Source organism: Sebastes umbrosus, chromosome 19 (assembly GCF_015220745.1).
Source record: "Sebastes umbrosus isolate fSebUmb1 chromosome 19, fSebUmb1.pri, whole genome shotgun sequence".
Classification (NCBI taxonomy): Eukaryota; Metazoa; Chordata; class Actinopteri; order Perciformes; family Sebastidae; genus Sebastes; species Sebastes umbrosus.
Window position 1 is genome coordinate 2,175,422 of NC_051287.1, and position 25,755 is coordinate 2,201,176.

General features: G+C 39.5%; 1 protein-coding gene across 6 annotated transcripts; it reads right to left on the reverse strand.

Annotated features, from left to right (window-relative positions):
- Positions 1 to 182: 182 nt before the first annotated feature.
- zfyve16 (zinc finger, FYVE domain containing 16) lies at positions 183 to 25,755 on the reverse strand. Of its 6 annotated transcripts, none has more exons than XM_037753748.1 (19): positions 25,398 to 25,755; positions 18,707 to 18,815; positions 16,170 to 18,166; positions 14,049 to 14,145; positions 8,920 to 9,096; positions 8,667 to 8,806; positions 7,521 to 7,534; positions 7,273 to 7,475; positions 5,425 to 5,547; positions 5,117 to 5,272; positions 4,816 to 5,040; positions 4,116 to 4,198; positions 3,174 to 3,278; positions 2,557 to 2,707; positions 2,381 to 2,461; positions 2,128 to 2,290; positions 1,521 to 1,626; positions 1,236 to 1,412; positions 183 to 850 (listed from the first exon to the last, which is right to left on the reverse strand). In XM_037753748.1, the coding sequence occupies exons 2-19, from the start codon at positions 18,774 to 18,776 to the stop codon at positions 692 to 694; spliced, it is 4,227 nt and encodes a 1,408-aa protein (XP_037609676.1). In that variant the 5' UTR covers positions 18,777 to 18,815; positions 25,398 to 25,755; the 3' UTR covers positions 183 to 691. The 6 variants fall into 6 exon arrangements, with proteins under 6 accessions (XP_037609676.1, XP_037609675.1, XP_037609674.1 ...); XM_037753747.1 differs by having other exon boundaries at positions 7,273 to 7,470; positions 7,516 to 7,534; XM_037753746.1 differs by having other exon boundaries at positions 7,273 to 7,479; positions 7,516 to 7,534.

Below are 25,755 nucleotides of genomic sequence, written 5' to 3' on the forward strand. Positions count from 1 at the left end.
AAAAGAGTCTGAAGTTTAGGATCCGGACATGTTCTTGCACGAAGCCCAGTGTTTTCCTGTGCAGTATCATCATAAACCAGCATATGTAATGAAAGCATAGTACCTTGAGAGGAAATGAGCATTTGTTTTTAAGAGCGGGGGCGAGCACCTGATCACACCGAAGTACTGAATACTGCAGTCAGTAATGTCCCCTTTGCTTTAATATCATCATTTCATTCAATAAGCCCATATTAAAATATAATAAATACATCCAAATGAGAGACATTTCGGTAGAGCGTCTGTGGGAAACATTCACTGAGGAGCTCCGAGCCGACGGAGGCCAGCAGGGAGCCTGGAAGGCAGAGCAGAAGAAGAAGAAGAAGAAGAAGAAGAAGAAGAAGAAACGGTTTGGTTGTATTTGGTCATGTCGTAAATCCTTGTTTAGTGTTTGGCTTCTTGTATTAAAGCAGCTTTGGTGAGCACGAAAAAACACACGACGCTTCCTTTAACAGAAAATCAGTTTACATCCCTCCGTCCCCGACCTCGGAGTGGGGATGTTGTAGCCGGCGGCTGCTCGTCCTCTGTGACCGGCTGCATGTGGAGCTGTCGCATTAACACGTCCTGCCACAGCTTCTCTCTCTCTCTGTGCTCAAAACCACCTTCTGTTAACTGGAGGTTCTCAATACTTTAGAAGTGTGTGTGTGCATGTGCGTTAGATGGCGTGTGTGATGTAGAAGATGAACTCCATGTCCATGGCAGTCTGTGGGACACTAGCGCTACCTCCATGGATGACGGGGATCAGGGCGCTGTCCAGCTCGTTCATGTAGCGCTGAGGGAGGAGCCTGCCTCCGGAGCCGGCCTGGTACTCCACCTGAGAGCAAGAACACGCAGATATAAACCTGCTATTTCTGCACAGCTGATAAAGATCAACCTATACCAATATTATCAGTATTATACTATGGTAACACTTTATGTTCATAGAATTAGATTCCATCAAAATCTAACGAAATATTCAGTTTCAATCCATATTTGTTGGCGTTTAGTTTTTCAAAAACAACATTTTCACTGCAGGTACTGTCCTTAAAGAAAGTTAATTTAATAAAAAAAGACTAATTAATTTAATCCGATGAATCACTTTGTTCAAATTGAGGATTTTGTATTTCTTAAATAGACCTTCGAAGCTTCATTTGAAAACCTCAAAAGAAGCTTTGAATGTAAAAAGAAATAGCCCTATAGTTAGAAACATGAGTTTTTACCATATCAGCCTGCGTAGAGATGCGAAGGGAGAGCGAGTTGATGCCACAGGAGGTGAGGACGGCGAGGTGAGGAGTCAGAGCACTGCAGGCGGCCAGAGCCATCTCCTTCTGAAACACGCTGCAGGACGACAGCACCGACGCCAGGCTGCAGTCTGGAGTCTTCAGCTGGTAGAACACCTGGAGGGACATTCACACATTCACAGATCCGGACCGTCTCCTAAAACTCAGACTGGAAACTTTTATCCAGCGGATGAAATGTGTGCAAAAAATGTATTTAAAATTCACCTCGGTGCACCTGATGGTGCGCCCGTCCGACTCAAACTCGGTGTCCTGCTGCATCCTCACACTGCCGACTCCATCCAGAGGTCTCCCATCAACCCCGCTGCTTCTGCTGCAGAGGAACATTACAGAGACAAAATCACATTGCAGATAATTTGACAATTAATATTGTAAATAAATAAAAAGTCACACTCATTCCCTTTAGAGCTCAGTGACCAGGGAAACTCCTCCCATTTGTGCACAGCCAGTAATGTTTATGTTTATAATTCTGCAGCACCATGAATATAGGGGAAACACTGCTTTTGCATTTTGGCATTTTTCCACTGTACTGACCTCGTACCAAACCGTGTAAACCCGGGTATGAACCAAACTGTGACTTCTGTGTAAACTCAAGAAAACACTGAATAATATCAAAATAGCAAAAACATCTGATTTTATTACTAAAACCTGCAGCACAGCGAGTTACTCCACATATAACCAGCTGGATTAAAGAGAGTGTGTGTGGTATGATAGCAGAGCAGCGGAGGACAGATTGCTCAACAGTGTGTAAACAGTGTGTGTGTGTGTGTGTGTGTGTGTGTGAGAGAGTGTGTGTGTGTGTGTGTGCCGTTACCCCGAGTTGACCGGTGAACTCCAGTCGACCCAGCGGACAGTGACGTTTTCTCGGAGCTCCCCTCCGTCGTTCCTGCCGCAGGGTATGTGGAAGTCCGTCTGCTCCCTCAGGGCCCCGCGCAGAGACTCCATGGTCTCTGGAGGGATCTGAACCATCAACCCGTCTGACACACACAGAGCACACATTTCAGTTAGGGTTGGTCTAGAAACAGTCAAACTTTGTAGAGTAAGAGTCAACTAATCAGTAACTTTACCTTCAACGATGCTGGACTTGGCAATGAAGCCCGAGGAGGCTTTCAGGGCTCCATTGAACACCACAAAACTGGCCCCCGTCACTGGAACAAAACCCAGACCAGCAGAACGATGTTATTTTGCTGACTCGTCTTCTTTATTTTGATTTGACCGAGGCAGGATCACTGATGTCTCTCACCTGTGCGGGTCTGGTCCGGCTTGCTGTTGGCCTGCGTCTGATAGTTTCCCTCTTCGTTCTGGAAACACACCAGGTGAGAGTCGGCCTCCGAGCTGAACCTCGCTCCGATGCTGATGACGTGCTCGTTGGATGAATTCACCACCTTCTGCATCTGTAAAACACAGACGACACATCCACGGTACTGCAGAGCTGTGTGCTTTAATCTAAAGGCCCTTTTACACGGTGCGATTCTGAACTATCAGACGAAAGCTGACAATCCTGAGATAAACTTGGTCTTTGGCAGCGGTGGAAGAAGTATTCTGATCCTTTACTTAAAGCTACTACGAGGAACTTTAATTGTTGATAATGTTGTAATCAACCATGTTGATAAGAATATTAAATACTTGACAAATCTCCCTTTAAGGTACATTTTGAACAGATTAAAAATGTGCGCATAATTTGCGATTAAACCTGTTTCTAGGGCTGATTGGTGAAGTTGAAATGAGGAGTTATCTGATATGATACCTCCTAATTCCACTACAAAAACCTAAATAACGTGACACCTGGCTGGAGGGAGATCACCAGGAGAATGAGTTTATTTCCCAAAATGTCGATTAATTCCTTCACAGCTCTCTTACCTCGTTGAAGCTACTTTTGGGAATGTCGATGTAGCTGTGGCCCATCTCCATGTGGATCCTCAGGCCCTCCACGACCGACAGACTGTACTGGTAGTTCCTCAGGTCCTGTGGATTAAACAGTTCACTCAACACTGAACAATGGCTGCAAAGTATTTAAAAAATATATTTTCATGTTTGCATTTTGGTGCACAGACTTTGTATTCCTGCCTCCAAATGAAATCAATAAGGAGAGAAAACAAGGAACTCTAAACTGAAACCACAGAAACTCTCTTTGTGTTAGTCCAGGGGTCAGCAACCTTTACTATCAAAGGAGACATTTTAGGCAAAAAATAAAATAAAAAATCTGTCTGGAGCCGCAAAACATGTGATCATTGTGATGAAGGTAACACAGTTTATAGTCTAAGTATATAGTATATAAGTCTAATGCAGTGAGGGCCAAAGAGACAATGTACTACAGAGTATTAGGGCCACATTGAGGGAAAAAACATCTGAGATTTACAGAATAAAGTCGTAATATTACGAGAATAAAGACATAACTTTACGAGAAAAAAAGGAAATAACACATAAAATTACTACTTTATAATATTATGACTTTATTCTCATAATACTACGACTTTTTTTTCTCGTAAACTTCTGAATTTATTCTCATAATATTACGACTTTATTCTCGAAATCTGGGATTTAAAAATTGAACTGGTTCTAATCTTACTTAAGAAAGAAAGCTTTGTTACTGGTTTATAATTACACAGTGTTGACACACACACACACACGTCTTCAGTGCCATTTGGGAGCTGTAGGGAATAATTAACAGCCGACAGCCACTTCATTAAAGGTAGTTTAAACTCCTGGTTTCAGTGGGATTAAGAACTAAAGTAAACGGCTTTAGATCTGATGACAACAAAAGTTATCTCTCTGCTGCTGTTTCAGTGTTTCAGTACTCACAGCCAGTAAATTCATGATGGTGTGTCCCGTCTCTCGATACACAGAGTCCCGAAAACGGACACTTATCAACGTAGTGGGATAGACTGGAAAAGAGAAAAGCATTCAGTTTGTTATCACAACAGTACTGGTTAGAAACACTGTAATTAATCATCTTTATCTGAAAAGTTTTAATAACTTGGTGACTAATTTACGGACAACAATGTACAAGGTTTGTTTTAAAAAGGCATAAAATAAAAATATGATATAAAAAAAATCATTTCTCATTTAGAGATGTTTCTCCTCAAATAATTCTGAATAAAATAACCTTTAAAGCCGCAACTAACAATTGTTTTCATTATCTCAATTAATAATTGCAATTTCTTAAAGCCCGATTTGACGACTTCTAATGTCTTGTTTTGTCCGACCAACAGTCCAAAACCCAACGATATTCAGTTTACTAGCACGTAAGATGAAAAAAACTCTGTAAATTTCTACAATTGAGAAGACAAAATCAGATAATTTGGGTCATTTTTGCTCGAAAAAAAAGATTTATCGACTAAAATATTTTCAGATTAATCGACTAACTGTCTCATCTCTAATCATTTAGGACAAATAGACGGCAAAAACAGTATTAAATGTCTGTTGTTGAACTGTTGTGAGCTCCAGACAACATGAAACTATACCAGTGACACAACAGTAAAGCACAGGAAGCCACACACACCGCTGTACTCAGCTCCGAGCCGTAGAAGCAGCCGCAGAGGAAAGACTTTGGCCCAGGGCACCTCCAGCTTCTGGACCAGGAGGCCGAACAGGAAGGGCTGAGAGGGGAGTGTGAGGCCATCTAGAGGCTGACAGGTGTGAGAGAAGAAGAGCATCCCAGCGTGGTCCTTACTGCCCAGAAAACTGCTGGTGAACGTCACGTTATCCAGCTCCTCCACGAACTTCCCTGTAACAGAAGATCACCATCTGTAGTCTTTGTTTTTTACAAAGGTAGACGAGAGGTCTGCATGTGCTGTATCTACCTTTTTGGGCTTCTTGGTAAATGTTGAGATAGAGCGTGAAGAGGTCTTTTGGAAGAGTTTTTTCTTCTGGCAAACACTCCAATAAAAACACCAACTCTCTCTGTCCCAGAGCCTGCAGCCCGTTAGAGCCGAAACACCAACACTGACGACTGGAGTCTGACGGAGAAAACAAAAAACACAGGATTAGATGTGTGGAGAGCATGAAAACATTAATAATACAGCTGGTTCATAACTTTTCAACAGAAGTGTACGTGGAAAGCATCTAAAGATAATTCAAGATTTGAAGATCTGAGATATATTTGACTCACATGTGACCAGTTTGACGTTGACCAGCAGGTTGCTGTTGAGAACAAACGTCAGCGGTCGCGGTCCTCCCTCCTCTAATAAGTGCAGAATCTGACACGGGGCCGGACTTTCTTCAACCAAAACATCTGAGAGGAAAAACACATTTAAAGTAACATACATGAGACCCAAAACAATAGCGCCATTACGTCACATTTATCTGTTGAAGTGACGGCTTTTTGGCAGTCAGACAGACAGTTGACTTTTACAGCTTTATTCAGACGTGACAGCTCATTTACGTACGATCTGATGCAGGAGAGGGAGCGATATCACTGCTGAGAAACAGCGGTGAGTCGAAAAGTAATGATACAAAGGAAAACAAGTGTTTTCTGTTCTCTCTCAGGCTGCATCAGTTGTGCTGCCTGTTTTATAAACTCTAACAAGATGTTAAGTTGTATTTCTATGCTTGCATTTTATTCCTATTTGCTGACATGCTGCAAAGTTTTTGTTAGGATATTAATTTAATTAATGAAAATATAAAGAGGGGGACAGGTGGACTGATTGTTGCTGTGGTTGTAACAAGAAAAATATATATTTTTATAGACTCATCTGGCATGAGAAGAATCTCTCCGACATTATAAAATTGGCTCATTCAAAACGTTTTATTGTTTATTAAACTGATTTTATTTTCTTTGAGCAGAGGACATGATAGTTAGGTGAGAGATTTTTTTACAGTGATCTTAATCAGGCGAAGAAGACGTGCATTTAATATCTCTCTGTGTATTTAACCTTGTCCAGCAGCAGTACAGGGTTATTACTGTAAACTAAAAATGAAATAAGCAGTGACGAATATTGTCGTAAACTGAAAATAAAGAAAAACGATATCCTTTAAGAAAACTGAATTGATATTGCCTGGTTAAAAAACGGTGTTGATTCATTTGTTTTAGTTTTTAGTTATTATATATCACTACTGAGAAAAAGGAGGCATGAATTTCCACCAACTCTAGTGACATTGAACCACAGAAACTGAAATGACTTGACGTTCCAGCAGATGGCGCTGTGTTGCAATTGCTCGGCAATTAATCCCTGTTGTTTTTCATATTCGGTCTGGTTTTGTCGAATTAAATAAGAACATGATTTAAATATTCATGGATCATACACCATTTAACCACCGATATGTTAAATAACTGGTTCTGGTAGTGAAAGAGGATTCAAGTTGATTCCCAAATCAAAAGATTTCAACATTACGGTCATTCCTACACAGTTTTCCAATCATGTATGTTTTATGTAGAGCTGCAAAGATTAATCCATTAGATGTCAACTATTAAATTAATCGCCAGCTATTTTGATAATCAATTAATCGGTTTGAGTTACTTTTTAAGAAAAAAAAAGAGTCTAAATTCTCTGATTTCAGCTTCTTAAATGTGAATATCTTCTGGTTTCTTTCCTCCTCTATGACAGTAAACTGAATATCTTTGAGTTGTGGACAAAACAAGACATTTGAGGACGTCATTTTGGGCTTTGGGAAACACTGATCCACATTTTTCACCACTTTATAGACCAAACAACTAATCGATTAATGAACAGAGTAATTGACAATGAAAATAATTGCTAGTTGCAGCCCTACTTGTATGTATATACTTCTGAGACATCATAGCTGACCCTAACAAAAATAAACTAAAATTAAATGTATAAAAACTAAACCTTAACCTTAACTAAAACTAGTAAACCACTCTGAAAACTCAAAACTAAACTACATGAAATGTAAAAGTTAAAACTAAAATAAAATAAAAACCTTGCATTAAAGTGACTCAGTTATTCAGCCCAACATAAAACCACAGAAACCATGCTAATACACTGAAATAAACACGTACCTCCTGCTCCATCCTCTCCGGTGGTGATGAGCAGAGGAGGGAGCTCATCCTCGTTATCTGGCAGCAGGCTGGGAACCCTCTTCACAGAAGTACCGATCCCAGAGAGCAGAGCGTAGTCCCAGGGTCCGGACACCGGAGGACGAACCACCTCCACAGTCCCAGAAGCTTCGGGGGCCGAGGAGCCACCGAGTCCACCGAGTCCACCGAGTCCACCGAGTCCACCGAGTCCACCGAGTCCACCGACTCCATCCTCCGAACCAGGCTGAAAGAGGAGAGGGTCAGTCACGACGGTACTGTTGTACTTCAAAGGATTTTACTGCTCATAATATTAAGATATACCGTAAAACTGAAATTACTATAAAGGGTATTTATTTACTTAAATCACTGAAATCAACTGGCGTCTATTTGGGACGGGCAATTCATTTCTTTTGCACAAAACTCATGCTCAGCAAAGATGGGAAATACTATCAAACTGATTATTTAAACCAGTATTAATATTACTTGTATGAAAATGAGGCTTTCAGATAAGAAAGAAATTATGAATCCTTCATTTGACCAAGCTCCGAGACAGTAAACGATGCTCGTCGAACCCTGACGGACTAAAGGAATATAATCGAAAATTGAACACATCTTGGGACTTTATGACCGCTTCAAGGGTAAGGAGTCGCCTCTTTTTATTCGTGTCTCTTGTTTACCACTGTAACAAATAGTTTGAAGCTTAATAACGTTAACATTATAATTATTATTACTGTAATAACTCACAGAAACACTGCATGTCTTCTCTTTCTTTCTATCTCTCTCTTTCAAACACACAAGTGACGCGGCGCTCAGCGTCTCTGACTGTAACTGTCTCAGTCTTCAGTCTAAAAGTCAATACCGATGTAATCACTCTTTAAACACTCTGCTTCAATCCCATATTTGTTGGCGTTAATCCTTTCGAAAAATGTTCACTGCAGTCAAAAAACAGAAAGGGAGGCACGCACCTAACGGGGCGACCTAGCAGCCGTTAACAGCGCCATCAACTGAATGAATTATACTCTGGTTTCTGTTAAATTAAGTTTTATGGTATATAATGTGGTAGAAAGCTCAGTGAAGCACCTATTAAATCTAATAAAGGGAGAGCTGTGGTGTTTCTCAGTGGGGTCGTATGAGGTACTTCTCCATAGTCAGTGTATTACCTCCAGTAAATGGAGTTTGGAGTACCAGCAATGTAAACTATGGAGAAGAACCTCATACAACCTCACTGAGAAACACCACAACCATCCCTTTAACCACCAGGGGAGGAACACAACTTTCTCAAATGTAAAAGGTGCTAAAAGCTTGAGTACTAAAACTAATAATGTAGTGTTTCCGTGTAGTAGCTGGGCTGTGTGGATGACGTATCCGTGTCTTACTGTTGTTTGGTCTGGAGACACGGCGCTGAACTCCTGGGAGCTCCGGCGGCTCGTCACCGACAGCTTGGTGGTGTCTGCCACCTCTCCGTTGGGCAGGATGCCATCAGCGAACCACACTCGCTTCTGTTCACGAGGACAACCTGATAAAACACACCGACAACACAGACGTCTTTTCAAAGGGTGCAGTCCAGGAAAGCACAACACTGACAGTAAAAGCACAGAGTATGTTTACAGTATTTAAGAGTGATCGTACTGTCGTTGTTTGGGTGTTTGAGAACGGACACGGGCACCATGACGGTGGGCGGGGGGGAGTTAAGAGTGCCGGCGGCTCGAGCCTGCTGCAGAGGGGGGATGGTGCTGCAGTACTCAGATGGGACGTTGGGGTTTGGACTGGGACCCGCAGGACTCATCATCCGCTCCAGGGCCTGGGCTGCAAGGAGGAACATGTCATAGACGGGTGTTCATTTTAGCACAAAATCCACTAATTTTGATCTACTGCTAACTCAGATATCAGCCTTAATGCAACTTCACTTCATTCATTGTTTTAGCCTCACTAGCTACAAACAAATAACTTTAGCTACGTTTATGCCTAGCGTCCACGCTGCTGACCCCGTTTTAGTTTTAAAACTCCGGGGTTGCATTTTAGTCTGGACGGACAGAAACAGAGAGGTTTAAAAACGATGACGCAGACGCCCACGTTGGCTTCTTGATTGGGTCTTATCAGTCATGACATGTTCCTCATGTCCCATCACGTGAACCTTTTGTGGATTTCAGTGAAATGTCTCCACAAAAATTGGATGCATTGCCGTGGACTTTATTGCAGACATTCATGTTCCAGTCAGGATGAACTGTAATGACTTTAGTGATCCCTTCATTTGACATCCAGCGCCATCATTTGTCCAATGCTTTGGTTTTGTGACCACATTACCTGAAACACTAATCACATTCTCATCAGCCTCAGCTTCACTTTGTGTTTTGCACTAATAAAGCTCATAGTTCACACTACAAGACTTTCAAAGTGGTCAGATCTCTGTACTGTTCACACGGCACAACTCGTTGTCTTGTAATCGGGAGTCTTGTAGTCCTCACACTCTACAAGATCTTTCACCAGCAGGAATCCCCGATGAGGTCACGAAAACACACAAGAAATACACGATAAATGACGTGATACCATACGAGAGACATCGCTGATGTTGTTGTTGGCAGGTGTTCACAAAATAGCCTGTTTCCACACTGCTTTTTACCATTTATTCCTCTCGGTGCAACAACAACTCTGCTGATATTTAGCTAGATATCTGGGATGTGTCTGCGAGGTATCGACTTGTGTCTTTGAGCAGTTCACACATAACGATCGAGCGCCGATGTGCGAGCAGCGAGCCGACACGGATTTGCCTCTGAACTGGTGCTTTTGTCGGGGAGCTCCAAAAACTGTCGGGGAGTGGAAAATAAAGTTGTGTGTAGTGAGAAGTAGGCATTAGCAAATGTTAGCATGCTGACATCCTAAACTAAGAAGGTTAACATTACTTCCTAAACAGCATGTTGGCATGCAAACATTTACCTATACCTATATATATATATATATATATATATATATATATATATATTTTATATATATATATATATATGTATTTTATAAATACATATATATATATATATATTTATTTTATAAATATATATATATTTATTTTATAAATATATATATATGTATTTATAAAATAAATATATATATATATATATATATGTATAGGTATAGATAAATGTTTGCATGCCAACATGCTGTTACTATACTGCTAGTAATGCTAATGCTGTTACTATAGGTCAATTTAAACCCTGATTACTAACGACTCCGCTCTTGAACTGTTTTTAAAAGGTGTTCTGTTGTTTGTTTGTTTTCTTGTTAATCATTTTTGTGTGTGTATTTATTCTGTTTTAATTGTACTCTCGACATCATTTGAAAATGAGGACAAGGCATTCAATGATTCCTTGAGATTTAGATAAAGGTTGAGTGAGAAGAGCAGGTAATGTCGTGTTTTCCTGTGTCACTGATTCTATAAATCATCTCAAACACAAGCATGAAGAAGTTTCTTTGATATTCTGACGATATGAACTCTGAAACTGAAGGTGAGCTTGAAGCAATCGAAGATGAGAATTATACATTTTGTGCCAAGTCATCAGATATCAAATCAGATAGTTCAGAAGCAGAACTGGAGCATGATGAGTGTGACTGTTCCAGTTCAGAGGACATTCAGCTGGACGGACAAACACGCAGTGAAACAGCCATGTTGGAATGACCACAAGGCAGCCAATGTGATTACTCTAATGACTCACTTGTGTTTGGGAATATATGTTAACACAGTACAATACTGCAGTATGTTTTGTGGTTTTACTATTATCCCAGACAAAATTGAACATCTGACTGAGAGCTCAGCTTCCCCTACAGAACATGATATATAGCGCAGATGAATTATTGCAAACGGGACAGACGTTGAGTTGTTGCTTCCAGGAAAGCTGGCTCAAGACCGAGGCCGGTTGCACTCTCTCAGAAAGTGCTGATGCAGCACTCGTCTACATTATATTGATTAAGCATCATAGATCTTTATCGATCTGTTGTGTACTGACAACCACTACAGGGTGGCTTACAAAAGCATGGGAACACACACACACCACCACATCGGGAGGAAGCACAACATTAATTCAGAGTCCTGTTAGTTGAAACAGCATCACTACAAGGAGAGTTCTTTCACCTTGTTGTGCAAGGAAAGGATGACAAGGCATAAAAAAAAGTCATCCAGCGCTTCAGGCAAGTAAGAAATCCACTTTAGCACACAAATATCCCTCAACACAGATTATAAACAACAACTAATAACAATAACAGCTTACCTCATCCTCATCATCATCATCCTCTCTGCTAAAACTCAACCAGTCCAAATCACTGCGACTCTACTCCTCAGTCTGACTTTAGACACTCCCATCACAGCTTTCCCTGAAGCCGCTCCTCGCTTTATTTCTGTTGTTAGCCGTGATAGCCTGTTAGCTTCAGGCTGGTGTATGCGTGTGCGGTGAGCCTCACATGCACCACACTGTTATGAGATGGAGAGCAAACGGAGGGATGGAGGGAGGGAGGGGAAAAGAGGTGACGAGAGGAGAGAGGGATCGCGTCACACCACTCGAGCATCCACCAGCCGCAAAAAGTGGATCACCTCTCTCTTCTTAATTTAGACGGCGTGTGCGAGCATCACATGTCTACTGCGTTAGGCGGGTCCTGTAGCGCGCACACACACACACACACACACACACACACACACACACAATCAAGGACAAATGCCAGTGTCCTGCTATAACTCTCCTCCCTCTCTCCTGCCCTCTCCATCCATCTTCCCCTCCCCGTCTCTCTCTCTCTCCGTGTCCATGCTGCAGTCTTCAGCTATAAAAAGGAGCCTCTCTGAAACCTTTTATCATCAAAGCAGACAAGTAAAACCAAGTCAACTGTGACACCAACGTGCTGTTTATGTTCATTAAAAGACAATATTCTGCATATGGATGTTTGAATTTGAATGAAAGAAAGCCCCTGAGCCGCTTTGTGCCTTAAATATTCATCCGAGCTGCATAATGAAAACGTTACTGTGATGTTATTAAGTTTTAATGACTGATTCAGTCTATTTAAAGATGGACTCGTAGGTTTAGTCTGTTCCTGTGAGGGGATGAAAATACTCAAATCAATCTCACCGCTGTCTCGATTCACCTATGTATCACGATTTTTCATTCATTTTTGATGATTTTGAAATGGATTCTTTAATGCCAGAATCAATATCTTTGCTTCATTTGTGTCTATGTGGAGGTAGAAGGAAGTTACCGCTTTTATTGTTGTAGTCTGAGTAACGTGACGTCGTATCAGTTCCGTATCTGTCAAAAACCAAAACAAACCGCAGCTAGCCGAAACAAGAAAGTAGAAAACGTTGGAAGGTCAGCGTGGATACGACCTGCACTCTCACATGTTAAACCCAAAGTGGTAAACACTACACATCCAGTAAAGGATGGAAACACTTAAAGCTGCATGCTAACTCGAAAACGAAAACGAAAAGACCTATAAGCAAATTATTTAAACGTTTGTATAGGAATGATTCTGTCCAAAGCTTTTTAATCCATATAAACGGTTGATTGCTGTAACCACGATCACAATAAGCGGTTTCCACTGTATCACAGAGTCTGCCACCATACGATTCAATTCAATTCAGGGGCTTGGGATCGATATGAATCTAACACAACCAGTTAATATCATCTCACAAAAAAAACAACAAAAACATGATTTGACAATTGTATTACTGGGCTCTTCCAGACATTGAAATAAAAAGAATAAAACTAGACCTGTTGTTCACTAGAAAGTGTCAGGAGTCGACACAAATACCCCACACCTCACCTCGGTACTATTATTGACACGCAGTACACCTGAACCAAATGGACTGAAATGCTGTGCAATTCTCTGAAATATATTAATTATTTTTTTAAAAATATTTTTTATGAGAGCTACAAGTTCTTTTAACATGGCCATGGAGCATATATACTGCATATTTGTATTCTGGGGGTATCGTTCCTATGCAGAGGGTAGTTTAGTTTATTTATTGACTACACTGAGGGCGTTTTATGTTTTAATAATTTATTTATTTATTGTGTTGAGTTGAATGTGCTACTTATTTTTGTACTGTAATTACCTTGTGCCTTTTCTACTTTTTCTTTTCTTAAAGCTGACTCGCTGTAAACTGCTCAGAATTCCAATGTACTTAGGTGCAAATGGCAAATAAAACTCTTGAATCTTGAATCCCATCCAATTAGTTATTCTCAGACGGATATCGCTGTTTGTTGTACGTAGAGGCAGCGGAGCTGTCCCGAAGCTTTGAATACCTTTACAATATTTCTCACCGAGGCTTCGAAGCCCAAAAAATGGTATTCGGGACAGCCTTAATATTTATTTACACAGTTAATCCTCGATCAACAAGCAAAAGCACTTCAGAAAAGGAGGGACATGCTCTCTGTTCCCTCCGTCTACAATAGAAGCAAATAACTTACTGAGAATACTATTCTGTGCATTCACAGGTTTTAAGCATAATATCACTTAAATCACAAAATGAAAAACCAGCAGATGCACTCACGCACATCAGCTTCATCCAATTCACAACCGATCAGGTGGAAAGAATAAATCACCTCTGTTGTTTATGAGATGATTCTCAGCCATCAAACAACTCCTGAATGACTCCGTTAACAATCACACTCCCTTTCAGAACACTGAAGCCGTATTTGAACACTTACAGATGAGGATCATTGCTCATAATGTCTGTAAGGAATATGTGGAAGTGAATCTCTGATCGGACCAATGGAGGGCCTTACCTCTGTGTATGGTATCGAAGCAGACGACACACACACGAGCCTCTTTCTCCAGATACTTCAGCTTACACTTCCTGTTGCAGCACACCGCACAGTAGACCTGCCACAGAGGAGACAGTGATGAGGCTAAAAAGCAACTCACAAACGTAAGGATGAATGACAACAATCCACCGTAAACATGTGTGTCTCTCTGGTCCGTTAAGCAGCAGCAGCCGCCGTCATGCTGAGAACAATAACAAAGAGTCCTCTCTAATGCTGTTTTAATCACTGGCCCTTAAAGGACTTAGCTCCATGTTTAGGACACCCGGCTCAGTAGAGACCTATAGAGGATCCGAAAACAGAAGTGCTGACTCATGCTCTCTGCGTCCATGAATCCACCGAGCTATATTTAGTCCTGGGGACGTAATCCGTTTGATTTAACTGTTTCTGAAACACGCACGCCTAATCATGAGAACTTTTACTTTAATTTCACATCACATATGATATCAGTCTAAAAGTATGTATACAATTAGCATAAACAAATGAAAGTGAAACAAACACTGAAATAACTGAAGCTGATTAGACAATTTATTATAAATATTTGGTCAATTTAGTCAAATCATATTTGCATGTGTGTATGTATATGTATGTAAGAGCCAATTATGCACATATTTATATTCTGTAAAATTGTTTATGTTGGCATGACATATTGCAGAAGTTCTAGTTTGCAAAACTTTTTGTATAGTTTAAATAGCCACCATGTAGGATCATGATGTATACTATACTTGTTATAGTGCAAGAATAGACATATTATTTATGACAGGATAGTGCCGTAACGCAGTTTTTTAGTGCGCATGGTAAAAAGGAGGCTTTTGGAAAATGCTGTGAAGTCTACGTAGGTGTCGATCGCAACAAGTTTTGACCGTGTTATATATAGCATATTATAACGTACAGTGAAAGGGTGATAACGTTTAACGTATATGGAATATCAAGTTGGTAGTGGACTGGCGAGATGTAACTTTGATGGAAAAATCTGCCGTAACGTTGAAATTGATTCTCAAATAAACCCTCGTTTAAGTTTTCCCTGTTTCCTGTGAGTACATTGGGTATTTACAAAAAAGGATTGAAATTAATTGGAACATGATAACTGAGCTACCTTGCAGACTAAGTGGCCTAGGAACTTGAAGCATGGTAAAACAGCCACTACAATATAGTATGTATATATATTCCTTTTTCTTCTTTGATTTTTGTTGTTTGTTTTTTTTCATGTGGTTATTTGTTTTTTATTGGATTGTTTTGTACTAATTGGTTTATTTTTCTACTTAATTTGTGTGCTTTTGTTGTCTTTTTTTTGTCTTTTTTTAAATTATGTTTATGCTTTATTTTATTTTATTTTGTTTCACTCTTTATGTTGAGGCAAGGTCCGTTTGATAAGCGTGTGGCTTCTTGACCTCTCCGGTCACATTTCTTATTTTTATCTGGATTTTATGAAGTTTTATGTGAGTGCAAATAAATAAACATATTTATAGTAGGGCTGCAATCGATTAAAATATTTAATCGTGATTAATCACATGATTGTCAATAGTTGATAGCAATTAGTCGCAAATTAATCACACATTTTTTATGGGCAAATATGCTACTTGCAAATGCAAATGTATGCAAATGTATGTATATATTTATTATTGGAAATCAATTAACAACACAAAACAATGACAGATATTGTCCAGAAACCCTCACAGGTACTGCATTTAGCATAAAACAATATGCTTCAATCATAACATGGCAAACTGCAGCCCAACAGACAACAACAGCTGTCAGTGTGTCAGTGTGCTGACTTGACTATGACTTGCCCCAAACTGCATGTGATTATCATAAAGTGGGCATGTCTGTAAAGGGGAGACTCGTGGGTACCCATAGAACCCATTTACATTCACTGATCTGGAGTTCAGAGGTCAAGGGACCCCTTTGAAAATGGCCATGACCATTTTTCCTCGCCAAAATTTAGTGTAAGTTTGGAGCGTTATTTAACCTCCTTTGCGACAAGCTAGTATGACATAGACAATATCTTTAACAGCCCTACATTTTAAGTGAAACTTCGTGAACAATATAACGGATCCAATGAAGTGTCTGAGCTGACTAACATACCTTCCCGCAGGCTCGACAGTGATGCCGCCTCTTGGTGAAAGTGAACCTCTGGTAGCAGTTCATACAGTTGGGAGCTTCCGAGTCTGGAACCCAGGCCGGCTGTCTGCTCCCCAGCTCCTCCACTCCCTCTCTCTTCCAGTTCACCGACAAGGCGCCGTCTGTGGGCGACTCCCCGGGGTACGGCGGGGGCTCTGAGAGTTCATCATACCCCACGCTGTAATCCTGATGCTCCTGAGAGGCGTACATCGGGCTCAAATCCCTGATGTTGGAATGCACCTCTGTAAGACTTGTGGGTGAACTGTCTTCTTCCTCCTCCGCTGTACTGAGCGTCTGAGCCTGCTCCTCTCCTTCCTCCCCTGCTGGTGGAGATCTAGCAGTTTGGCAGTGTAGCTGTTTAGGCCTTGCACCTCCATAGGAGGGCTGCTGATCGGGGCTACTGCTGTGCTGGGACTGGAAAGTGTTGCTGGTCAAAGAATGGTTTACACCAGAGGAGAGCTCTGGCTCTTCTTGGCAAGGAGGTCTGCAAGAGTCGGGGTTAAAACATCCCACTACAGACACACACATTGTTCTGTCGCTCTCTGGAGTAGCGAGACCCTCCAGGTCCTCCCGACCACAGCTCCTCAGCTCCCCTCCCACAAGCCTGCCTTCCAGATGTGACTCTGACAGACTCTCGGGTTGAGAGGTGCTGCAATAAGAGACCCCTCTACCTTGCTCTGCTTCCGTGTGGGCCTGCAGGAAGGCGTCCAGCTCCTCGTCTGTAACCAGCAGCTCGGCCTGGTCACTCTCTGGCAGGTATTCAAAGCCAAACTCGGGAGGATCGACTGGGCTGGGTTCTGAGCGGTCGCAGGAGGAAAGGTCTGCAGAGGGGACGGCAGGTGCAGCAGATTCAATAGAGAGATGCTGCCCCTCTGGTGACATCCTGCCCTCTGCAACCTGCTGGGACCCAGACGAGCCTGAATCCTCTAAATGTGACCTGGCTTCCAAGGCTGACAGGGAGTCTGCCTCTGTGCTTTCAGAGACGTCTGCTGCCTCATCACACGGCTCTGCAGCGTCCCCCGACTCATCCTCTGTGGTGTTTGTGTTCACCAGAGCTCCACACAGGGACACAGCTATGGGCAGGCATGATAAGCCCACCGATACGCTGTCTGAAGCCTCCGACGTTAGACCGACAGAAGCCTCACCATTATCTTCTTGTGACTCCTCTTTATTCACTGACGTTGTTTCTTTAATGCTATCAACAGGCGGAGTGGCCTCCGGTTCACAGTGGTCTAAAGAGTTAACCACCACTTGGTTTGTGCATGCCACCTCCTCACAGTCCTTCTCCTCTTCCTCAGCTGACTCAGTGGTCCTTGGTGACAGTGAGTCATCCGTGGACTCGCTGCTCCGCTCCACCGCAGCAGGAAGGATGACGTCCAGCAGACTGAGCGAGGCCGAGTATCCACCGCTCTGCTCGGGGGAATCCAAACCCAGCAGCTCGTCATTCCCTGCAGAGGTTTGCTCTTCTGTGGTGTAGCCACTTTGCTCCTCTCTGTGTGCAGTGACCACAGGGGTGTCAAAGTCCACCAGCAGCGTCTCCTCCTCCTCCTTATCATCCTCCCCCTCCTCCATTTGCTTTTCCACCACGTCCAGCTCACTGAAAGCATCGTGGCTGTTTTCCCTGACCTGGATGGCCGAGCTTGTGTCGTTCACAAGGTCACACACCGGCTTCAGGGCCCTGTCCGGGCAGGGAGGGGCAGAGCTTTTAGCTGGCCGCCGATCCACAGAGGAGAGAAGGTCCACTCCGGTGAGAGGCTGACCTTGGACCTCTCTGTCGTCAGCGCTGTGGTTCTGACCGTGGGAGCGGTCAGGACAGTTGGTAGCAGAACCATAATGAAGAGAGTTGAGGTCGGGGAGGTTCGGTGGGACAGTGGAGGCCTCAGAGGATAAACACTGAGAGCCCAGTGAGGAGAAGGGGTACACAGTCGGCTTCAGGAAAACTGATTTGCATTCAAGTTCCTCTGTAATAAAAAAAAACAGAACAAAACATGTTAAACTCAGATACAGATAAAAAAAGAAAATATGTAAAGAAAAGAATACAGAAATAAATACGTTTGGGGGAATAAATAAGGGGTGAAATGCAAAGGTAAAAATCCTGCATAAATAAATACATAAATAAATATGCACATTTAAAAATAAATAGAAAATAAATAAACACAAATTTAAAAATAAATAGAAAATAAATGCATAAATAAATAAATAGAAAATTAATTAATTAATTTAAAAATGTATAAAATAAATAGATAATATTATTTATTCTAACCATGATTGCTACCTACGCATTCAGATTTATAAACATGTATGTGCACTAAATGTGTGTTTATTATTTAAATACATTTTATTCAATATGTAATTTTCTTTACATGTTTTTGCTTTTTTATTTTCTATTAATTTTACTTTATTATTTCAATCTTTACTTTGAATGTACCTTATATTTTTATATTTTCATTTACTATAATGAAAATAATCATTAGTTGCAGCCCTGTACTTCTGTATCTTACCAGTGTTGAGCTCAAAGTCGTCGAGCAGTTTGTCCAGATCACAAACAGCTGCCTTGAAGAAGCTGTCCATGCTGGGCTAAAACAAAGGGCCCTGAACCCCCTCCAATTCCTACAGAGAGAGAGAGAAAAAAGACTTGATTTAACACTGGAAAAACAAAGTATTATTAATTCAAACACCATATTATTTCAGTCTAATATCTGGTGAAAGAACTCCTAGGTCAGTTCTGGGCACATTAAACCACTGTGACATTTGTGTTTACATATTCTAAATATTATCTTTATAGCAACAGCTGTAAGGATTAATGCAAAATAGTACTTAAGTGCAGTTCTTAAGTAAAAGTACTTAAGTATACAACCTGCATCAAACAGGAACTGTCACCATTGTCGTCACACAGACCAGTTTCACAGCAAACATGTTATGATGCATCATGTGATCAGTCAACATGTGAGTAATAGTGATTAACACCAACTAATGGAGGCACTTCTTCAGGGTTTATACTTTGATTATTTAAGAGTTTTACTTTTCAGCTGGCTCAGTTAATTCTGTATAATCTACAATACAGTTTCTATTGATTCCCTATAACAAGGTCGAGGATTGTGCACCACCACCTGAGGGAGACGTCATGACTTTTCCTCAGCACGGGAGTCACATGGTCTAGTTTCAGACGGCCCGACGCACCACTAAGAATGAACTGTTGCCAGAGAGAAATATTAATAACTGTGTTTTTGTTTCTCAAATGTCCTAATCTCAATTACAACACAAGGAAGATTAAGGGAAGATACCTGCACAAGGGACTCACAGTAAGAGAGAAATGTGTGATGACAATGTGCTTTTTGTGGCACAGCGAGCTATCTCCCTGATGTCAGCCGGTCATTGTTGTGAAATAAACCCCTGACAGGGCGATGTGCGGATTTATTTCACAACAATGACCCGCTAGTTGTAAATTATCCCACTTATTACACGGCTAACTACTTAAGAAATCAATAATTTGACACAAAAAGACGGTCCGCAAGGGTCTGACATCAGAAGTGCACACATAGCGACGGTCGGCTGTACATAGCAACGGTCAGCTATACATAGCAATGGTCTGTTATACATAGCAACGGTCTGTTATACATAGTAACGGTCATCTGTACATAGCAACTGTCTGTTATACATAGCAACGGTCAGTTATACATAGGAACGGTCTGTTATACATAGGAACGGTCAGTTATACATAGGAATGGTCTGTTATACATAGGAACGGGCATCTGTACATAGCAACTGTCTGTTATACATAGCAACGGTCTGCTGTACATAGCAACGGTCTGTTATACATAGTAACGGTCATCTGTACATAGCAACGGTCAGTTATACATAGGAACGGTCTGTTATACATAGCAACGGGCATCTGTACATAGCAACTGTCTGTTATACATAGCAACGGTCTGTTATACATAGCAACGGTCTGCTATAAAGAAATAACAGGCCATAGAACGCCGTGATTGACCAATCAGAATTGAGTATTCAACAAAGCCGTATAATAAATGGTTATAATTATGGTTATACTCATGTACTTTGAAAATGTATCTGAAAATTAAACAAATAAAATCCCAAATCTGAAAATGTTATTTACAAAACTGTATATAAATCAAATCTAAGAAAATTAAATTGAGTCAGAAATTGTGTGAACATTTTATCACAAACATCAAACTTAACTAAGACAGTATTAAAAAGCTGTCCTCTGAAAGTCTGGTGGATAAAATTAAATGACACAAAAATATGTTGCAGCAAGGACATTTAGTCTCTCCCGTGATGAGGTTGTGTCTAGAAGATAACCCAAGAAAACCTCTCGCAAGGCTCGCTGCCCGACTACCTATCCTAACCGTAACTATTTGAGGTCAATGCCTGAAAATGGGTCAAATTTTAGGAAAGCAAATCTCTAGCATGGTTATAAATAACTTCAAAAAAATCAGCTGCTTGATAAAAGGAGTCACCATCTCCAAAAATAACAAGATGTTGCCTTTAAAAGAACCTTTAAATCCATATTTTACATTGTAGATAAGACTTGATATTGACTTCTAGATGATTCTGCTAATAGAAATCAGGCCAAAAATGATATATCATATTACTTTTGAAGTGTCCAGTGCTTTAATCAGATAACTCTTTTCCTTTCCTGTAATTATTGAAATTAAAACAACTGCTTGTGTGTTCTCCACACTACTTTGTATTACTTTGTCCCTGCATGTGTGAGTACAAATATACAGTAGACTTTTACACAGAAATCAACTGGTGTAGACTATTTCTAAAACTTTCATAAAAAATGTTACACTACTACTATCACCTGGGGTCAGGTTACAGGTAGGATATGACAGTGTCTTTCTTGGGAGGCCTCACAATAACATGAGTTATGGCCAGTAGTAGAAGAAGTACTCATATCGTTTACTTAAGTAAAGAAAAAGCAATACCACTCTGCAAAAATACTACTAGTAAAAGTCCAAAAGTATTATCAGAAAAGTGTACTTTAAGTATCAAAAGTGAAAGTACACACACTGATACAGCATTTTAATATCACAGCTGGTTGACGTGGGACTAATTTCAACTATATGCATCATATTTTATGAGTTGATCACATTCAAAATCATAACCTGCAAAGTAATAAGTAATAACTATAGTTTTAAGACAAATGTGGTGGAGTAAAAAAATTTAAAAAATGTCATCTGAAATATAGTGGAATAAGCATATAAGTAAAGTACGAGTACTTTATACTTTTAGTACAGTACTTGAGTAAATAAATGACTACCACTGGTAACCTGGTAGAGATGTTTACAGCTGAAATGCCAGATCAGGTCACAGAATCTGACAGGTCACAGATACCGTTGTAACACCGGTGTGCCAACCGGTGTCTGGCTATATTTTAAACACAATTAAACAATTTATCTCTGTCATTTAAAGAGCGTTTGGCTTGGATGGATTAAAAAAATATCTGATGTTTCTGTGTTAATATTACTGCTACATTAATGTATATGTTGAATTGTATTGCTGTAGTTTATCACTAACATTCAAAATCAACACATCTGGAGATAAAATGTTTTCACTGGACAGGAAGGGGATGGAAAATTGTAATCTGAAAAGTAACTAAGAGCTGTCCGATAAATGTAGTAGAGTAAAGGTATAAGCTTTCTGTGTTGTAATGTCAAAAAGTGAATTTATATTGTATATAAATCATGATCAATAAATAAATAAATTTAAAATGAATAAAAATAATAATAAATATACTGTTTATATAAGGGGAAAGTAAACAGAAGAGTAAATAAATAAGGGACTTAATACAAATACAAATAAATAAAGAAGCAAATTAAAACAAATATCAAATTATGTCACTTTTTATCAATTAATTAAATGCTACATTTATTTGTAATAGTATTTTTGCTACATTTAACGACATTTATTTATTAATCTGTTTATTAAGACATTTATTTTTTATTTTGGCAGGTTCTGCCCCCCATACTTAACTGTCACCAGTGTCAGTCTGTTTAATTTCCCATTTTATTTATTTATGTATTTATTTTTGCAATCATTTTTTTGTTACATATTGATGTATGATGTAGTGGAGTAAAAGTATAAAGTTATATAAAATGGAAATAATACTCAAGTAAAGTACAAGATTGAATTTATACTTTTAGTACAGTACTGGAGTAAATAAATGTCCAGCACTGGTAACCTGGTAGAGATGTTTACAGCTCAGATCAGGTCACAGATATTGTTGTAACACCGGTGTACCAACCAGTGTCAGGCTATATTTTAAACACAATTAAACTATTTATCCCTGTCATTTAAAGAGCGTTTGTCTTGACATTAACTCTACAACTTTACCACAATAAAGAGCAGCTTAGATGACATGTGTCAACGCCAACATGAAGGCGAGTTAACACCTTTAGCTACAGGATTAGCAAACAAGCTAACTAACCCAGATAGCACAACAGTGAGCTAGCTATAACGTTAGCATCATTTCACCACAACAAAACACACTTAGCTGTTATAATGACAGATCTGCCTGTAGATAACTGTTTATCACTCTTTAACGTCAGACATCAATACACAGCCTGTTGTTTGTCACCTGGAATGAACGTGATTTAAAGCAGGTGTTGCTAAAGTTGTTTAGTTGTTGTTATTGGACGCGTTAGCATGCTAATGTAGCTAGTTAGCATGTAGCTAGTTGGCTAATGTAGCTAGTTGGCTAATGTAGCTAGTTAGCATGTAGCTAGTTGGCTAATGTAGCTAGTTAGCATGTAGCTAGTTAGCTAATGTAGCTAGTTAGCATGTAGCTAGTTAGCTAATGTAGCTAGTTAGCATGTAGCTAGTTAGCATGTAGCTAGTTAGCATGTAGCTAGTTAGCTAATGGATCATGAGTCCAGTTCTGAGGTCTCTACACTATAATACTCCTGCTGGTTTACAAAGCACTTAATGGTTTAGGGCAAAAATACATTCTGATCTTCTGCTGTGTTCTGAACCATCCAGACCTCTCAGGTCATCTGGATCAGGTTTTATTTTTATTTTATTTATTTATTGATGAAAGAAATGTGTAAAGAAAAGAATACATAAATAAATACGTAATAATACTTCCTGTCCACGCTTACAAAAAAGAAGTATATTTCAAGTTTATTTTACAAAGTTAACTTAAGTATAGTTCAAGTATATTCCCAAGTATACTTTATGTAATAAGTATACTAATATCAATGTACTAGTAGTATACTTGTAAGTGTACTACTTCAATACTTCTTGGGACTAAATTGGCCTACTTTAGTTTATAAAAGTATACTTTTAAGTATACTTTTAGAGTAGTAAACTTTGAGTGCACAACTAGTTTACATCCAAGTTGTATTTTGACTGCAACTATAATATGAACTATACTACAAGTGAATTTACAGCCCTTTGAAGTACACTCTCAGGAAACTACTAGTTTAATAGTTTGTACTGCAAGTATACTTAGAAGTTTTCTTAAGTGAACTTATAGTACTTAATATATATTACTATATATACAGCCAAGTATACTTGGAATTTTCTGTATACTTCAAGTATATTTCGAAGTATACTTTATGTAATAATTATACTAATATCAATGTACTTATAGTATACTTGTAAGTGTACTACTTCAATACTTCTTGGGACTAAATTGGCCTACTTTAGTTTATAAAAGTATACTTTTAAGTATACTTTTAGAGTAGTAAACTTTGAGTGCACAACTAGTTTACATCCAAGTTGTATTTTGACTGCAACTATAATATGAACTATACTACAAGTGAATTTACAGCCCTTTGAAGTACACTCTCAGGAAACTACTAGTTTAATAGTTTGTACTGCAAGTATACTTGGAAGTTTTCTTAAGTGAACTTATAGTACTTAATATATATTTGTAGTATAAGCCAAGTATACTTGGAATTTTCTGTATACTTCAAGTATATTCCGAAGTATACTTTATGTAATAATTATACTAATATCAATTTACTAGTAGTATACTTGTTAGTGTACTACAATACTTATTGGGACTAAATTGTCCCACTTTAGTTTACAAAAGTATACTTTTAAGTATCCAAATTGTATTTTGACGGCAACTATAATATGAACTATACAAGTGAACTTACAGCCCTTTGAAGTATACTCTCAGGAAACTACTAGTTTAATAGTTTTTACTGCAAGTATACTTAGAAGTTTTCTTCTTTTTTTTTCAAGTTTCAAGTTGTTTATTTTCATATGCACAACAATTACAGAGAAGCATTCGTTGGCAATGAAAATCTTAGATCTCAGAACTCCAACAATGCTGCCTTGTATCTAAAATTCCCCATAACTCCCAAAGCAAAAGAAATCCATTTTAAAATATTAAACGGAGTGTATCCATCCAGTGATTTGTTGCAACAACGATTTGGAATTGAAACCAATAACTGTGTATTTTGTGATGATACTGAAACTACTGATCATTTATTTTTTCATTATATGTATTCTGGAGCTTTATGGCTTCTGATATACATGACTGGCTTTTCCCAATTAAAGTATAGTTTCTTCTATTACTATAATAGAAGAAAATTAATTACATGTACAGCCCTAGCCCTTAGTTTAATTTATCATATTTACATGTATAATTTTACTTATTTTATTTGTTCTTGTTCTGTATGAACCTTGTCCTTGAACTTGAATGCAATGATCTATGAGCCATGTTGTTTGTAAATTTGAATTCAATTAAAAAAAAAGAAAAAAAAGGAAGAAGTGTTGTTTGTTTGTTTGTTTAATTTTTTAAATTTTATTTATATAAAAAAAAATGCATTGAAACTTCTTAGTATAATAGAAGAATATTAATTACAGGTGCAGCCCTGTAGCCCTTAATTTAATTTATTATTATTTACATGTATAATTTTACATATTCTATTTGTTCTTGTTCTGTATGCACCTTATCCTTTTACTCTAATGTAATGATCTATGAGACATGTTGTTTGTACATCTGAATGTGTTCAATAAAATAAAAACAACTAAAAAAAGAATGCTGCCTAGCCTAGCCTAATGTAGCTACTTAGCATGTAGCTACTTAGCATGTAGCTACTTAGCATGAAGCTAGTTAGCATGAAGCTAGTTAGCATGAAGCTAGTTAGCATGTAGCTAGTTAGCATGAAGCTAGTTAGCATGTAGCTAGTTAGCTTCACTGTGGGTTTAACTTACCAGCTCTGTTTTTATTCCATAACTCCGACGTCGTGCCTCAGCATTCCGGTTTATAAGAGGAACAACCGTGGTCCGTACCGTCGTGTCATTGTCTCCGGTAGTGTGGCAGGTTGAGGTTGTGAGAGAGGAGCAGTTAGCTGTTAGCTGCTAGCTGCTAGCTGTTGGAGGAGTTTTATTCTCCTCTCAGGCGGCCATCTTGAACAGACTGTCTGTTGGGAGGTCACAGGATCTGCTGCTCAGTCTCTCAGTCTCTCCTCCTCCCAGACTCCTCTCAGCCTCTCAGTCTCTCCTCCTCTCAGCCTCTCCTCCTCTTAGTCTCTCCTCCTCTCCTCCTCTCAGCCTCTCCTCCTCTCAGCCT

Bases quoted from the DNA above. Each gene is read 5' to 3' on its own strand.
- zfyve16 (XM_037753744.1), bottom strand. From the start codon at position 18,776: ATGGACAGCTTCTTCAAGGCAGCTGTTTGTGATCTGGACAAACTGCTC. The intron at 5,548-7,272 runs GTACGTGTTTAT...TTTTCCTCTCAG, and splicing joins CGGAGAGGATGGAGCAGGAG to ATGTTTTGGTTGAAGAAAGT. The intron at 5,273-5,424 runs GTGAGTCAAATA...TTTCTCCGTCAG, and splicing joins CAACGTCAAACTGGTCACAT to ACTCCAGTCGTCAGTGTTGG.